The sequence below is a fragment of the Oncorhynchus gorbuscha genome, linkage group LG08, assembly GCF_021184085.1.
Source record: "Oncorhynchus gorbuscha isolate QuinsamMale2020 ecotype Even-year linkage group LG08, OgorEven_v1.0, whole genome shotgun sequence".
Taxonomy (NCBI): domain Eukaryota; kingdom Metazoa; phylum Chordata; class Actinopteri; order Salmoniformes; family Salmonidae; genus Oncorhynchus; species Oncorhynchus gorbuscha.
In genome coordinates, this window is record NC_060180.1 from 17,132,641 (window position 1) to 17,149,195 (window position 16,555).

The following is a 16,555-nucleotide window of genomic DNA, read 5'->3' on the forward strand; positions in this document are numbered from 1 at the left end:
CTAGTGGTTAGAGTGTTGGGCCAGTAAGGTAAAATCTGTCATTCTGCCCCTGAACAAGGCAGTTAACCCGTTGTTCCTAGGCCGTCATTGTAAATAAACATTTGTTTTGACTTGCCTAGTTAAATTACTTTTTAAAATGTTTTAATGTAACTTTTTTTAATGTTATTTTATTTAACCAGGCAATTCAGTTAAGAACAAATTCGTATTTACAATGACGGCCTACTAAAAGGCAAAAAGCCTCCTGTGGGGACAGGGCCAGCAATTTAAAAATTAAAAAATAAATAAATAAATATAGGACAAAACGCACATCACAACAAGAGAGACAACACAACACTACATAAAGCGAGACCTAAGACAACATAGCATGACAGCAACACATGACAACACAGCATGGTAGCAACACAACATGACAACAACATGGTAGCAACATAACATGGCAGCAGTACAACATGGAAGCAGCACAAAACATTGTACAAACATTATTGGGCACAGACAACAGAACAAAGGGCAAGAAGGTAGAGACAACAATACATCACGCAAAGCAGCCACAACTGTCAGTAAGAGTGTCCATGATTGAGAAATTGAGATAAAACTGTTGAGTTTGAGTGTTTGTTGCAGCTCGTTCCATTCGCTAACTCCGCCATGGTTCGTTGGACAAAGCCTATGTAGGAATTAATGGGGGTTTTGGAGGATTTTAGGATAATCACCGAAAACAAGGTCTGTGGTAAACACAGGCTTATGAAATCTTATACGTTTTGTTCTATGAGATCATCTTCATCAGCTAACATCACTTTTTGTAAACATTTTGAAGTATTTACGTAATTTTAAAAAGCACATAAAGGCTTTATAACATAAGATCATGTTAACTGACTGATATTATCTCATAGAACAAAACGTATTAGATCTCCTAAGCTTGTATTAACCTCATACCTTATTTTCAGTGTTTATCTCAAAACCCTATTATTTTCCCATTAATTTTCCCCATAGAAATGGCTGAACGAACCAGAGGTCATTTCCCGGCTTTTAAGACTTCAAGTTGGCACGCTCTATATTGTTGTACTATGGTCATGAGGCTTCAATAATAATAATTCTTCAATAATCCATTATACATGTATCACTGATGGACAGTGAATGTCAAGAAATATTTCAGATTGTGCCGTGGAATGTTTTTAATGGAGTATGCCTAATTACAAAAGGAGGCTACTGCATTTGTTTGAATTTGCAGTATAAATGAATGGAAACGGATTTTTTTACATTGACACATCAGATAGAAACTGTTGAAAGGAGTGGAATAGGAATAGCTAGTGTCATCATAAAGAGAGACGCCTAGTGGTGAGAAAAAATATGACTTGTATATTAGACGGGTTGGTTGTTTAGCAACCAAAACGAGTAGCATGCTAACATGGGGCAAAAGAGATGGGGTTGGCTTAGATTGTTGACAACATGAAAGCTGTATTCCGTCTTGTATGTTTATTGAAAACATACATGAATTAAACTTTGAAAATACATCATTACAAGTTGTTGGTAAGCTAGCGAAATTTAGCCATATTAGCATTGACGGGAAATCAGTCAAAACACCTCAAAACAAGACATGTTATCAATAACAAGATAAAACTAGCCATTTACGATGCCCACATGGCAGTTTCTTGTTATTCTAGTCATTGCTAGCAATCTGGCCATCCAGAATCACAACAACACACTGACTTCTGCCCCAAGAACATCGTGTCCGTGATGTTGTCAAGCCATCTATGGAGAGTTGGATATATCCACACAAGTTAAACATCCTGCATAGCATAAGCATGGCATACCAATCACTGATTATCAGAGAGGTATCTCTAACCTCATCTTTGACCAATTTTCAACATAGAGCTTTTTCAGACCTCAAACTGTTGTCTATCATTTGCAGCCAGAGATAGCAGTATATATTATTGAATTAATGATATATACCCATTGTTTCTTAAAGATTATAAACTGGGTGGTTCGATCCCTGAATGCTGATTGGCTGAGAGCCGTGGTATATTAGACCGTATACCACAGGAATGACAAAATATTTATTTTTACTGCTTTAATTACAGTACTGGTAAAAAGTTTGGACACACCTACTTATTCAATGGCTTTTCTTTATTTTTTTAAACATTTTTTTACATTGTAGAATAATGAAATAACATATATGGAATCATGTAGTAACCAAAAAAGTGTTAAACAAATCAAAATATATTTTATATTTGAGATTATTCAAAGTGGCGGGGCTCCTAGTGTCTGGGGACTTTAGTGCAGGGAAACTTAAATCAGTTTTACCTCATTTCTATCAGCATGTTAAATGTGCAACCAGAGAGAAAATCATTCTAGACCACCTTCACACCACACACAGAGACACATACAAAGCTCTCCCTCGCCCTCCATTTGGCAAATCTGACTATAATCCTATCCTCCTGATTCGTGCGTACAAGCACAAATTAAAGCAGGTAGCACCAGTAACTCAGTCTATAAAAAAGTGGTCAGATAAAGCAGATGCTAAACTACAGGACTGTTTTGCTATCCCAGACTGGAATATGTTCTGGGATTCTTCTGATGGCATTGAGGAGTACACCACATCAGTCACTGGCTTTATCAATAAGTGCATCGAGGACGTCCCCCCAAAAGTGACTGTGCGTACATACCCCAACCAAAAGCCATGGATTACAGGCAACATTCGCACTGAGCTAAAGGGTAGAGCTGCCGCTTTCAAGGCTCTAACTTGGAAGCTTATAAGAAATCCCGCTATGCCCTCCAACGAACGATCAAACAGGCAAAGTGTCAATACAGGTCCAAGATCGAATCGTACTACACCAGCTCTGATGCTCATCGGATGTGGCAGGTCTCACAAATTATTACAGACTACTAAGTGAAGCACAGCCGAGAGCTGCTCAGTGACACGAGCGTACCAGACAAGCTAAATTACTTCTATGCTCGCTTCAAGGCAAGAAACACTGAAACATGCATGAAAGCATCAGCAGTTCCATGCATGCGCTGACCAACTGGTAAGTGACATTTTCAACCTCTTGCTGTCTGAGTCTATAATACCAACATGTTTCAAGCAGACCATCTTAGTCCCTGTGCCCAAGAACACTAAGGTAACCTGCCCAACCCGTAGCAGTCACGTCTGTAGCAATGATATTCTTTGAAAGGCTGGTCATGGCTCATATCAACACCATTATCCCAGAAACCCTAGACCCACTCCAATTTGCATACTGCCCAAACAGATCCACAGATTATGCAGTCTCTATTGCACTCCACACTGCCCTTTCACACCTGGACAAAATGAACACCTACGTGAGAATGCTATTCATTGACTACAGCTCAGCGTTCAACACTATAGTGCCCTCAAAGCTCATCACTAAGCTAAGGACCCTGGGACTAAACACCTCCCTCTGCAACTGGATTCTGGACTTCCTGACGGGCCGCCCCCAGGTGGTAAGGGTAGGTAACAACACATCTGCCACGCCGATCCTCAACACGGGGGCCACTCAGGGGTGCGTGCTCAGTCCCCTCCTGTACTCTGTTCACTCATTAATGCATGGCCAGGCACGGCTCCAACACCATCATTTAGTTTGCTGATGACACAACAGTGGTAGGCCTGATCACCGACATCGATGAGACAGAGACCTTACCGTGTGGTGCAAGGACAACAACCTCTCCCTCAACATGATCAAGACATTGGAGATGATTGTGGACTACAGGAAAAGGGGGACCGAGCATGCCCCCATTCTCATCGACGGGGCTGTAGTGGAGCAGGTTGAGAGCTTCAAGTTCCTTGGTGTCCACATCACCAACGAACTAACATGGTCCAAGCACACCAAGACAGTCGTGAAGAGGGCACGGCAAAACCTATTCCCCCTCAGGAGACTGAAAATATTTGGCATGGGTCCTCAGATCCTGAACATGTTTTACAGCTGCAGCATCGAGAGCATCCTGACGGGTTGCATCACTGTCTGGTATGGCGACTGCTCGGCCTCCTATCACAAGGCACTACAGAGGGTAGTGCGTATGCCCCAGTACATCACCGGGGCCAAGCTACCTGCCATCCAGGACCACTATACCAGGCTATGTCAGAGGAAGGCCCAAAAAATTGTCAAAGACTCCAGCAACCCGAGTCATAGACTGTTCTCACTGCTACCGAATGGCAAGCGGTACCGGAGCGCCAAGTCTAGGTCCAAGAGGCTTCTAAACAGCTTCTACCCCAAAGCCATAAAACTCCTGAACAGCTAATCAAATGGCTACCCAGACTAATTGCATTGCCCCCCCCCCCTTCTACGCTGCTGCTACTCTCTGTTATTATCTATGCATAGTCACTTTAATAACTCTACCTACATGCACATATTTCCTCAATTACCTCGACACCGGTACCCCCACTCATTGACTCGGTACTGGTATATAGCTCTGCTAGCTTTGCTATTGTAATTTACTGCTGCTCTTTAATTATTTGTTATTCTTATCTCTTTTTTTTAAATACATATATTTTTGTATTTTCTTAAAACCACATTTTTGGTTAAGGGCTTGTAAGGAAGCATTTCACTGTAAGGTTGTATTCAGCGCATGTGGCAAATTACATTTGATTCGATTTTAGCCTTGATGACAGCTTTGCACATTCTTGGCAGCTTCATGTGGTAGTCATCTGTAATGCATTTCAATTATCAGGTGTGCCTTGTTAAAAATTCATTTGTGGAATTTCTTTCCTTCTTAATGCATTTGAGCTAATCAGTTGTGTTGTGGACAAGGCAGGAGTTGTCTACAGAAGATAGCCCTATTTGGTATAATGCCAAGTCCATATTATGACAAGAACAGCTCAAGGAAGCAAAGAGAAACAACATTCCATTGTTACTTTAAGACATGAAGGTCAGTCAATTCGGAAAATTTCAAGAACTTTGAAAATTTCTTCAAGTGCAATCGCAAAAACCATCTGACTCTCATGAGGACCGCCACAGGAAAGGAAGACCCAGAGTTACCTCTGCTGCAGAGGATAAGTTCATTAGAGTTACCAGCCTCAGAAATGGCAGCTAAAACAAATCCTTTTCAGAGTTCAAGTAACAGACTCATCTCAACATCAACTGTTCAGTTGAGATCGGTTGCATCAGGCCTTCATGGTCGAATTGCTGCAAAGAAACCACTACTATTTGACAGCAATAAGAAGACTTGATTGGGCCAAGAAACACAAGCAATGGACATTAGACCAGTGTAAGTCTGTACTTTGTTCTAATGAGTCCAAATATGAGAATTTAGTTCCAACCGCCGTGTCTTTGTGAGACACAAAGTAGGTGAACGGATGATCTCTGCATGTGTGGTTCCCACCGTAAAGCATGGAGGAGGAGGTGTGATGGTGCTTTGTTGGGGACACTGTCAATGATTTATTTAGAATTCAAGGAGAACTTAACCAGCATGGCTACCACAGCATTCTGCAGCGATGCGCCATCCCATCTGGTTTGCACTTAGTGGGACTATAATTTGTTTGTCAACAGGGCAATGACCTAACAAACCTCCAGGCTGTGTAAGGGCTATTTGAACAGGAAGGAGAGTGATGGAGTGCTCAATCAGATCACCTGGCCTCCACAATCACCCGACCTCAACCCAATTGAGATGGTTTGAAATGAGTTGGACCGCAGAATGAAGGAAAAGCAGCCAACAAGTGCTCCTTCAAGACTGTTGGAAATACATTACTCATGAAGCTGGTTGAGAGAATGCCAAGAGTGTGCAAATCTGTCATCAAGGCAAAGGGTGGCTACTTTGAAGAATCTAAAATATGAAATATATTGTGGCAGATGGCAGGGAGAGGTGAGGGGAGTGGTTATTGAAGGGAGATGTCTTCAGCCCGCTGGCTCCACCCTCGAGCCTTATATGGACTTCCTACCCCAACGAGGCGAGCCTGTGGGTCTTTAAGCCAGGGAATACTTGGGGATAAAAGAGGAAGCGGCCTGCACAAAGGGGCAGAGAGTGAGTCGTGACGAGTGAGAGAAATATCTGTGTGATTTCCTGTTGTGACCTGGACTGTCTGCTTACCCCCACTGTCTACTAAACCGGTTTGGTTTAGGACCTGAGTTTTAGGATTACCCCTGGAGAACGGCACAGACAACGAGAACGGATTGGCCATATACCACACCCTCTTGTGCCTTTTTGCTTAAATATAACTTATAAATGCCTAATGAGCTTAGTTCAACTGTCGTGACCCATCAGAAACCTGTTTTTATACCAATGCTTGTTTACGAACTCTGTATAGGCTTTTCATCTTATGGCTGGTCAGTCCTTGCATCCATAGCTATGCCGATGAATTTGAAAGTGGGAATGTTTCTCCAGCCCCATTCCTCAGCTGTTTTAATTGTCAAGAATTGATTGACAGGGAAGAGTTTGTGGTCCCATTTAGTGTTAATAATGTGCTGAAGTTGATCCCGACTTGACAAGAGTTTACCTGACACTTTCAGCTGTAATGTTAAGAAAAAAATTGCATTCATTGTCATGAAATAAATAGGAACCAGTTTGGTCATTATTATTTTCTTTATTGTACCTCGCCACTGCCTATCGAACAGAGAGGGTATATACAAAGGGAACACTTAAACAACACAATGTAACTCCAAGTCAATCACACTTCTGTGAAATCAAACTGTCCACTTAGGAAGCAACACTGATTGACAATAAATTTCACATGCTGTTGTGCAAATGGAATAGACAACAGGTGGAAATTATAGCCAATTAGCAAGACACCCCCAATAAAGGAGTGGTTCTGCAGGTGGGGACCACAGACCACTTCTCAGTTCCTATGCTTCCTGGCTGATGTTTTGGTCACTTTTGAATGCTGGCGGTGCTTTCACTCTAGTGGTAGCATGAGACGGAGTCTACAACCCACACAAGTGGCTCAGGTAGTGCAGCTCATCCAGGATGGCACATCAATGCGAGCTGTGGCAAGAAGGTTTGCTGTGTCTGTCAGCATAGTGTCCAGAGCATGGAGGCGCTACCAGGAGACAGGCCAGTACATCAGGAGACGTGGAGGAGGCCGTAGGAGGGCAACAACCCAGCAGCAGGACCGCTACCTCCGCCTTTGTGCAAGGAGGTGCACTGCCAGAGCCCTGCAAAATGACCTCCAGCAGGCCACACACGTCTGCTCAAACAGTCAGAAACAGACTGAGTGTGGTATGAGGGCCCGATGTCCACAGGTGGGGGTTGTGCTTACAACCCAACACCGTGCAGGACCTTTGGCATTTGCCAGAGAACACCAAGATTGGCAAATTCGCCACTGGCGCCCTGTGCTCTTCACAGATGAAAGCAGGTTCACACTGAGCACATGACAGACGTGACAGAGTCTGGAGATGCAGTGGAGAATGTTCTGCTGCCTGCAACATCCTCCAGCATGACCAGTTTGGCGGTGGGTCAGTCATGGTGTGGGGTGGCATTTATTTGGGGGGCCGCACAGCCCTCCATGTGCTCGCCAGAGGTAACCTGACTGCCATTAGGTACCGAGATGAGAACCTCAGACCCCTGTGAGACCATATGCTGGTGCGGTTGGCCCTGGGTTCCTCCTAATGCAAGACAATGCTAGACCTCTTGTGGCTAGAGTGTCAGCAGTTCCTGCAAGAGGAAGGCATTGATGCTATGGACTGGCCCGCCCGTTCCCCAGACCTGAATCCGATTGAGCACATCTGGGACATCATGTCTCGCTCCATCCACCAACGCCACGTTGCACCACAGATTGTCCAGAGTTGACGGATGCTTTAGTCCTGGTCTGGGAGGAGATCCCTCAGGAGACCTTCCACCACCTCATCAGGAGCATGCCCAGGCATTGTAGGGAGATCATACAGGCACGTGGAGGCCACACACACTACTGAGCCTCATTTTGACTTGTTTTAAGGACATAACATTAAAGTTGAATCAGCCTGTAGTGTGGTTTTCCACTTTAATTTTGAGTGTGACTCCAAATCCAGACCTCCATGGGTTGATAAATTTGATTTCCATTGATAATTTTTGTGTGATTTTGTTGTCAGCACATTAAACTATGTAAAGAAAAAAGTATTTAATAAGAATATTTCATTCATTCAGATCTAGGATGTGTTATTTTAGTGTTCCCTTTATGTTTTTGAGCAGTGTATTATTACCCTGTGTGTATGTGGCATAGGCTTGCCCTGGTAATATTTATACCCTACAGTATCTCTGTGTTTACCCTACAGTATATCTGTCAGTATGTGCTATTTTGGAAACCGATGCATCCTGAGCCATATTCTACGAATGTAGTTTGAAGAGTAGGCAAAGTAACCTTGGTCGACTGAGTTCAACTTGGGATAACCGGTCCCACGAAAGTGGCTCACCTTTGAGCCGGGTACATTTATATGGCAACGAATCCTTCAGATCTAACCTGCTCCAGGGCAGGCTAACTCAGGGCTTATGGTGCTTTCAAGATGAGGTCAAATCATGACATCCGTGATCTTCAGGACTGAATGTCGAAGCTCTAGAAAGAGGCCTGAGTGGAATTCCGGGTTGGATGACCGGAGATTTCCGAGGTCCCAGTTGTTTTGAAGGCAGCATTAGTACATTTATGCTGAATAATAGTAGTCATAATACCCATAAAACCTAGTGGTCGAACAGGGAAATGGTTCCTATTGTTTTTTCACCATAAATGTTTAGAAAACACTTAAAATAAGGGCTGTGTTTGTGTAGGTTTACCCTGGCATGAGGTTTTGATAACCGTGTAAATCTCTCTCGGACAAGGTGACTTATCAATATAGTCGCCTAAATTTACCCCCCCATCTCTAGAACTACAAATGCCATGATGATCTGGACGAGACTGCCGAATCGAGGAAAAGGTAAGAATCTCCAGAGCTACAAATGCCATGATGATCTGGATGAGACTGCCAAATCGAGGCAAAAGGTAAGAATCTCTGGTTTAACTATCGAATGTTGGCTAAATGTAGTAATGAATAAATTGGCTAAATGTCTTTAAATGGACAATTCTGTGAACTGTCTTGTGGAAGTTTTATATTGACACAGTACCTGTTAGCAAAGGTGTCAGCTAGAGATGACATTCAGGAGCTTGCAGGGATTTGTAGTCTTGCATGATGTCTACTTTGATGCTAATTAGCGTTTTCAAGTAAATAGAGCCGAATATATTATAAAAGTTACATTGTCCGAGAGAGATGTACATACCACGCCAGGGTAAGCCTAAATGAAACAGAGCCCTTATTTGAGGTGTTTCCAGAATCCCCTATGGGAAAAATGAAAGGTGGAAAAACAATTGGGAAAATGTCCCTGTTTGACCACTAGGTTTCATGAACATTGTGACACCTCCACTGTGGGGCTCTATGAAGTGTCTGTGCCACCAGTTGAGGACCAATGAAATCAGATTCCCTGCCTTAAAATCAGATTGTCATCCTCTACTTCATTTGAGTAAGACAAATGATTAAATATTGTATTAATCAAATGTGTTTTGTGTGTTAAATAATAGTCATGATCAAATATCTATCACATGAATCATTTAGTGATTACAAATGCATTTGAAACTTCACGCACAGTAAAACTTCTGTACGACTTTATGGATACATAGGAGTGGGAAAAAGGGTGCTTGTGCATTGATACCACGTCAAAGCACACCAAAGTAATAAAATGAAGATGGCACTTCTAAAAGTCTACTTCACACGATAGCATCGCTACATTTTCAAGATAACTTTAATTTAGGCACAAATGTGTCACTGACTTGCCCACGGATTCACGTTTCATCACTGTCTCAATAAAAAAGTTCCGCATTCGACGAGCCATGTGCGACATTCATGCACAGTTACAAACCTGCTAAGCGAGTCATGTCCACCGTCGTCGTACGGATGAAGCCTGAGCTGGAATGCGAACTGAAGCCGCCTAGCTTTAGAAAACCCTGAGTAGATCTTGCTCATTTTAGGCCCTTTGTAGACTTATAGTTACGTTTAAAGTTTTTATTAGACTTATATAGCCTACAGAATATACACATGGTATACACTGTCCAACGAAATGCTCTACTTGCAGGTTCCTTCTCGACAATGAAAACAACCACAGGAAATAATAAAAGATGAGAATACGAACATGAAGTAAATGGCTCAATAGAATAAAATAAAAAATGTATTCTGATATGATCTGTGACATAGACAATATCTTGGTGTCATTATACTCTTTATATTGTGCTTTAAATATGGACTATGTATATAGATTCTGAAATAAAATGGCACATTCATTTATTCAAAATAATAAATATGAATATCTCAAAGTTTGAATTGGCGAAACCTGGAGGATGGTTCCTTTGCTGTCATCTTATCAATTATCTTAATTCCTGGAGAGGAAAGATTTTTATGTTATTGAACAGGGCTCTTGTCAGCTGTCTCGGAACCATTACTGTGATTGGGTCCTATAGTTGGAAACGGTCCTTTGCTGCTGTGTTTTGCAAGCAGCATTTGGGAGCACTGGCTATCTCAAGAAAAGGAGAGGGGTCCAGCTGCATACGGTGCCTTCGGAAAGTATTCAGACCCCTTGACTTTTTACAAATGTTGTTACATTGCAGCCTTATTCTAAAATGGATTAAATAAATGAAAATCCTCAGCAATCTACACACAACAACCCATAATGACAAAGCAAAAAACAGTTTTTTTTAGATTTTTTGCAAATGTATTACAAATTAAAAACAGAAATACCTTATTTATATAAGTATTCAGCCCCTTTGCAATGAGACTCGAAATTTAGCTTAGGTGCATCCTGTTTCCATTGATCATCCTTGAGATGTTTCTACAACTTGATTGGAGTCCACCTGTGGTAAATTCTATTGATTGGACATGATTTGGAAAGGCACAGAACTGTCTATATAAGGTCCCACAGTTGAAAGTGCATGTCAGAGAAAAAACCAAGCCATGAGGAAGAAGGAATTGTCCGTAGAGCTCCGAGACAGGATTGTGTCGAGGCACAGATCTGAGGAAGGGTACAAAAACATTTCTGCAATATTGTAGGTTGCCAAGTGCACAGTGCCCTCCATCATTCTTAAATGGAAGATGTTTGGAACCACCAAAACTCTTCCTAGACCTGGTCGCCTGCCCAAACTGAGCAATCGGGGGAGAATGGCCTTGCTCAGGGAGGTGACCAAGAACCTGATGGTCACTCTGATTGAGCTCTAGAGTTCCTCTGTGGAGATGGGAGAACCTTCCAGAAGGACAACCCTCTCTACAGAACTCCACCAATCAGGCCTTTATGGTAGAGTGGCCAGATGGAAACCACTCCTCAGTAAAAGGTACATGACAGCCAGCTTGGAGTTTGCCAAAAGGCACCCAAAGACTCTCAGACCATGAGAAACCAGATTTCCTGGTCTGATGAAACCAAGATTAAACTCTTTGGCCTGAATGCCAAGCATCACGTCTGGAGGAAACCTTGCACTATCCCTACGGTGAAGCATGGTGGTGGTAACATCATGCTGTTGGGATGTTGTTCAGCGGCAGGAACTGGGAGACTAGTCAGGATCGAGGCAAAGATTAATGGAGCAAAGTACAGAGAGATCCTTAATGGAATCCTGCTCCAGAGTGCTCAGGACCTCAGACTGGGGCAAAGGTTCACCTTCCAACAGGACAACACCCCTAAGCATTTGGACAACAGAATGCAGGAGTGGTTTTGGGAAAAGTCTCAATGTCCTTGAGTGGCACAGCCAGAGCCTGGACCCGATCGAACATCTCTGGAGAAACCTGTAAATAGCTGTGGAGCAGCGCTTGAGAGGATCTGCAGAGAAGAATGGGACCAACTCCCCAAATACAGGTGTGCCAAGCTTGTAGCGTCATACCGAAGAAGAATCCATGCTTTAATCGCTGCCAAAGGTGCTTCAACAAAGTACTGAGGAAAGGGTCTGAATAATTATGTAAATGTGATATTTCCGTTTTTGTTTTAATATAAATTTGCAAAAATGTCTAAAAACCTGTTTTTGCTTTGTCATTATAGGGTTATTGTGTGTAGATTTACGAGGGGGGGCAAACAATTCGGAGTAAGGAGTAAGGCTGTGACGTAACAAAATCTGGAAAAAGTCAAGTGGTCTGAATACTTCTATGTATGCAGACCACTCTATGGCCCATCATCTCTGAGGCCCCTCTCCAAAGCCAGGATCGTCACTTCTGGGCCTGACACATGAAGCGGATACGTTTTTCTCTTTACCTCAGAGAGGATGGTGTCCAAACGACTGACAACACACAAGATCTAAACTAATACACAATGAACCCATGACCGGTGCACAGTGTCCTTCGCCCCCGCCTGCCGAGCACTGTTTTCCGTCAGGTCTGTTAATGTTACAACGAGGGAAGGAGCTAGCTAGCTCGGCTAGGACATCGGTACACAGTGTCCTTCGCCCCCGCCTGCCGAGCACTGTTTTCCGTCAGGTCTGTTAATGTTACAACGAGGGAAGGAGCTAGCTAGCTCGGCTAGGACATCGGTACACAGTGTCCTTCGCCCCCGTCTGCCGAGCACTGTTTTCCGTCAGGTCTGTTAATGTTACAACGAGGGAAGGAGCTAGCTAGCTCGGCAAGGACATCGGTACACAGTGTCCTTCGCCCCCGCCTGCCGAGCACTGTTTTCCGTCAGGTCTGTTAATGTTACAATGAGGGAAGGAGCTAGCTAGCTCGGCTAGGACATCGGTACACAGTGTCCTTCGCCCCCGCCTGCCGAGCACTGTTTTCCGTCAGGTCTGTTAATGTTACAACGAGGGAAGGAGCTAGCTAGCTCGGCTAGGACATCGGTACACAGTGTCCTTCGCCCCCGCCTGCCGAGCACTGTTTTCCGTCAGGTCTGTTAATGTTACAACGAGGGAAGGAGCTAGCTAGCTCGGTACACAGTGTCCTTCGCCCCCGCCTGCCGAGCACTGTTTACCGCCAGGTCTGTTAATGTTACAACGAGGGAAGGAGCTAGCTAGCTCAGCTAGGACATCGGTACACAGTGTCCTTCGCCCCCACCTGCCGAGCACTGTTTTCCGTCAGATCTGTTAATGTTACAACGAGGGAAGGAGCTAGCTAGCTCGGCTAGGACATCGGTACACAGTGTCCTTCACCCCCGCCACTGTTTTATCGCAGAGCATTGTTTTCCCACAGTTCCAACGTCAACAGATTACACATCAATTTTAAGATAAAACATTGCACAATTAACCCTATCAATCACGAGACAACACTGTTTGTAAGCTTTTAAATGATATTAAACTCAACCGTTTATCTTTTCAGGTGATGAAGAAATGGATGCCTTATGGGTATGGTGGAGTATTCAAAATGGGTCAACTGAGCCCCTTTATCTCCTGAATGTTTTGTCATTCAGGTTCAAAAAGTCACTTTCTGACCACTTCTTTCATGGGCAGACATGTATGGAACGTTTTGTTTAAATCAAAAGGGTTTCTGTCAAAAAGGGATCTAATTCAAATGGATTTACCCTGTGATAAGTTTCATTCAGACCATTTTATTCAAAACCGAAAACTCATTCCTCCAATAGGTGGCAGTATAGTCATATCATTGAGGGGTCTTGCCGTTGGAGAGGCCTGAGAAATAGGCCTGAGAGATGGTCTAAAACTTACCCACCAGTAGCTTGCAGTGTGGAGAGGGGCCTGAGGGATGAGGTCTAAACTTATCCCACCAGTAGGTGGCAGTATAGTGAGGAGCCTGAGAGATGATGGGCGCGTTCGAGAGGTGAGACTGACTGAGCTACAAATCACCTTGCATCATAAATAACTATTCAATATTATTTGTAGATGAGTCAGTCAATCACAATGTACCCATGATATATCACGGTTTTAATGTTCTCGAACACAGCCAATGTCTGCAGTTACACTTTATTGCAAATAAAAGTCAATGGAGTTGAAAGATTCAAAGCCGGATGTTCCCACGTCTGTACGGTTGCCATCAGTTAACACAGCCACAAAGTAAAATTGTCTGTATCGTAAACATTCATGAATACAAAACAATTTGCCTTTCGGTCTTCATTTAAGGTTCGGTACAATGTTAGCAATTTGTTGAAGGCTAGGGTTAATGTTATGTTTGTTTCAAATCAGTGTTTTAAGAATATAAATTGTAGAAATGGGCGTGGTTTATACATTTATGGCTGGGGTAACTAGTGACGACTCAGTGGTATTGCTAGCGGAACACAAGCCCCCATATTGAGCTTGTCTGTGAGCAGTACGGTTGTAGTAAGCTGCACATACCCAGGGATGGTCTTCCTTTAATGCATGTAAATTAGACACAGATGGTAAGGGTACAGTAGGTGTTTTTATTTAGGAACAGTGCACCATAACTTGTTGAGAGATGTCGACGCGGTCGGAGAGAGAGAAAGCCCAGAAACTGAATGAGCAGCATCAGGCCATTCTGTCCAAAATGCTCCGAGAGGACGACAACAAGCACTGCGCTGACTGCGAGGCTAAAGGTAATCTCAGCTGCTGAAATACAGACAGCGAAGCTAGGTTAACCCACCAAGTGGTTGTGGTTTCATATACGCCATCCCACCCAGCCACACATGGGAGTTTGACTTCTGCCTGAGTGTGGATGAGCAAGCTAACAGACATTGGCTAGCTAGCCAAGGTACACCGGTCATTCCATTTGACAGGGTTGATAGCTTGCTAGCCTAGCACGATGGAAGCAACACAAAAAGCAGGTATTGGCTCCGATGTCCTTCTCTCCAATTTATTTATGAGCGGAAAAACAATGTCGGAGACCAGTCTACGATAACGGAGGGTAATCAGTCTCCAGTATTGCCAGCACACAAGTCAATAAGGGCGGATCATACAATCCTGATGTAGCAGTGACTGTCAAGCAGGTTTTGATTCAGTTCAGCGAACCACCCATCTGTGATTAATGAATGCCTCTTGCGTCATGATGACGTGTTTTGCTAACATTTACCTTTCGTTTATGGACAGTCCCTATTTCCATTTCACTATCAGCTACAAGTGTGTTGACCATGACCATGCGAGCATTGATCAGTCAACAGCATGACGTGTCCATATTTCATACCACTGGGTCCTTATCTGCTTTGCCCTCGAGAGTTTCTCTGGTTGGTCTGTTAGGCTTTTGAGATGTGACTAGTTGCCATAGCTCCGAGAGAGTCCAGACTGGTCCTCACGTGGTTGGGGGATGCTGGTTGTTTGATTGACAAATAGGGCCAATGAACAGCAGAGTTTATGGATGATGCTGTAAAATGAGGGATACATCCAGGAAGAGGACAGGATTACAACTGACAACAACTTTGCACTATCCTTTGTCAGACACAAACGTTGACCTGGCACACACTACACATTGCTCTTTCAAATTCCAGATTCACCTCCATCTGAATACAATATATTGTATAGCCTACATGGGTATTATCCCAGGAGTGTGTTGTCCAATTTGTACACTATACACCCACCCATTGCTAAATATCCTGGACAGGCTCTAATCTGTAGAATGGTTCTATTTGTTTTCTATTCTTAGCCTATGTAATCCTGCTTTATGTAACACTGCATTATAGCTCAGTCAGGTAAAAGGAAGTGTCAGTGTTTGTTTATTAAGTGAAGGCTCCACTCAAGCTGCATCCTTGGGTGCTTTATATGTGACTGAGTTTGTGTGTGTGTGTATGTGTGTGAGGCATTTGTTCCTGTAAATTGTGCGTGTGCATAGCCTATGGGTTATGAGATGATGCTGTCAGCTCATTTGTTAGCACTGTGTTTGAGAAAATGGAAGGAAAGTGGGAGAGAGAGAGAGAGAGGGCTCGCTCCATACTCGGGTGTTGCTTATCTCCTCTCCCCATACTGCCTCTGTCTCTCTCTCTACCTTCTCATTGCCTAAGCTCTGGTTTCTATCTCTCCAGTGTCCACACAATGGGAATGGAAAATTACCCAGCACCCTTCACTGCTTCTCCTTCCTTGGCCTACAAGATGGGGCAAAGAAGTGTGTTTCTGTTTTAATGGCTTCCCACCTACAACTCAGGTTTCAGGACAGTCTCCACCATGTTGCTTTACCAATATCCATGCCTTTGAGATCAGAGCTGGGGTTGTTTGGAGTCTGGACTATACACTTGGGAATTAGTGGTAAGACCTTCATCAGGCTTAGGGGTCAACTCTTCTCTGCAATCAGAGGAAGATATTTCCAGCTGCTTTCTTCCTCCGTGTTGTCATGCTGCAGTAAGGGTTGATAGTCATTTGACTTCAGACGTCACTGAGTAACAAGGGCCTGAGGCGCTCTCGCTTCACTCACTATTTAGTCAAATACGCAAGCTGGCACAGACGTGTTGCACTGTCTCTCTTTCTGTCAATATGTCTCTCAATACCACGTATCTGCCCTTTGTGCTAGTGCTGAAGTTAGTATTAGCAAGAGGGAGATGGCATCTCTCTCAACACACACCCCAGAGGCATGTTAACCCATGACTGGTAGAGCAGCCCTCTGATAGGCTGGCCCAGGCCGGGTGGGTGCGGCTCATAGGTTACATCATCAAGCTCCATCTGATCACACACTATCAGTTGGCTTTGTTGTGCCTAGCCTACTAAACCCAGACCTCACAGGAAGAATACCTCTTGTTTCATTTCCACCTCTGCAGTGAAACGGGTAGA

General features: G+C 43.7%; 1 protein-coding gene across 1 annotated transcript in view; it reads left to right on the plus strand.

Annotated features, from left to right (window-relative positions):
• Window positions 1–14,103: 14,103 nt before the first annotated feature.
• The window catches only part of smap1 (small ArfGAP 1), a 78,121-nt gene continuing 75,669 nt past the window's right edge, over window positions 14,104–16,555 (plus strand). Inside the window, 1 exon segment of the mRNA XM_046358648.1 lies at window positions 14,104–14,400. Coding sequence (XP_046214604.1) covers window positions 14,283–14,400 — 118 coding nt within the window. The 5' untranslated portion in view covers window positions 14,104–14,282.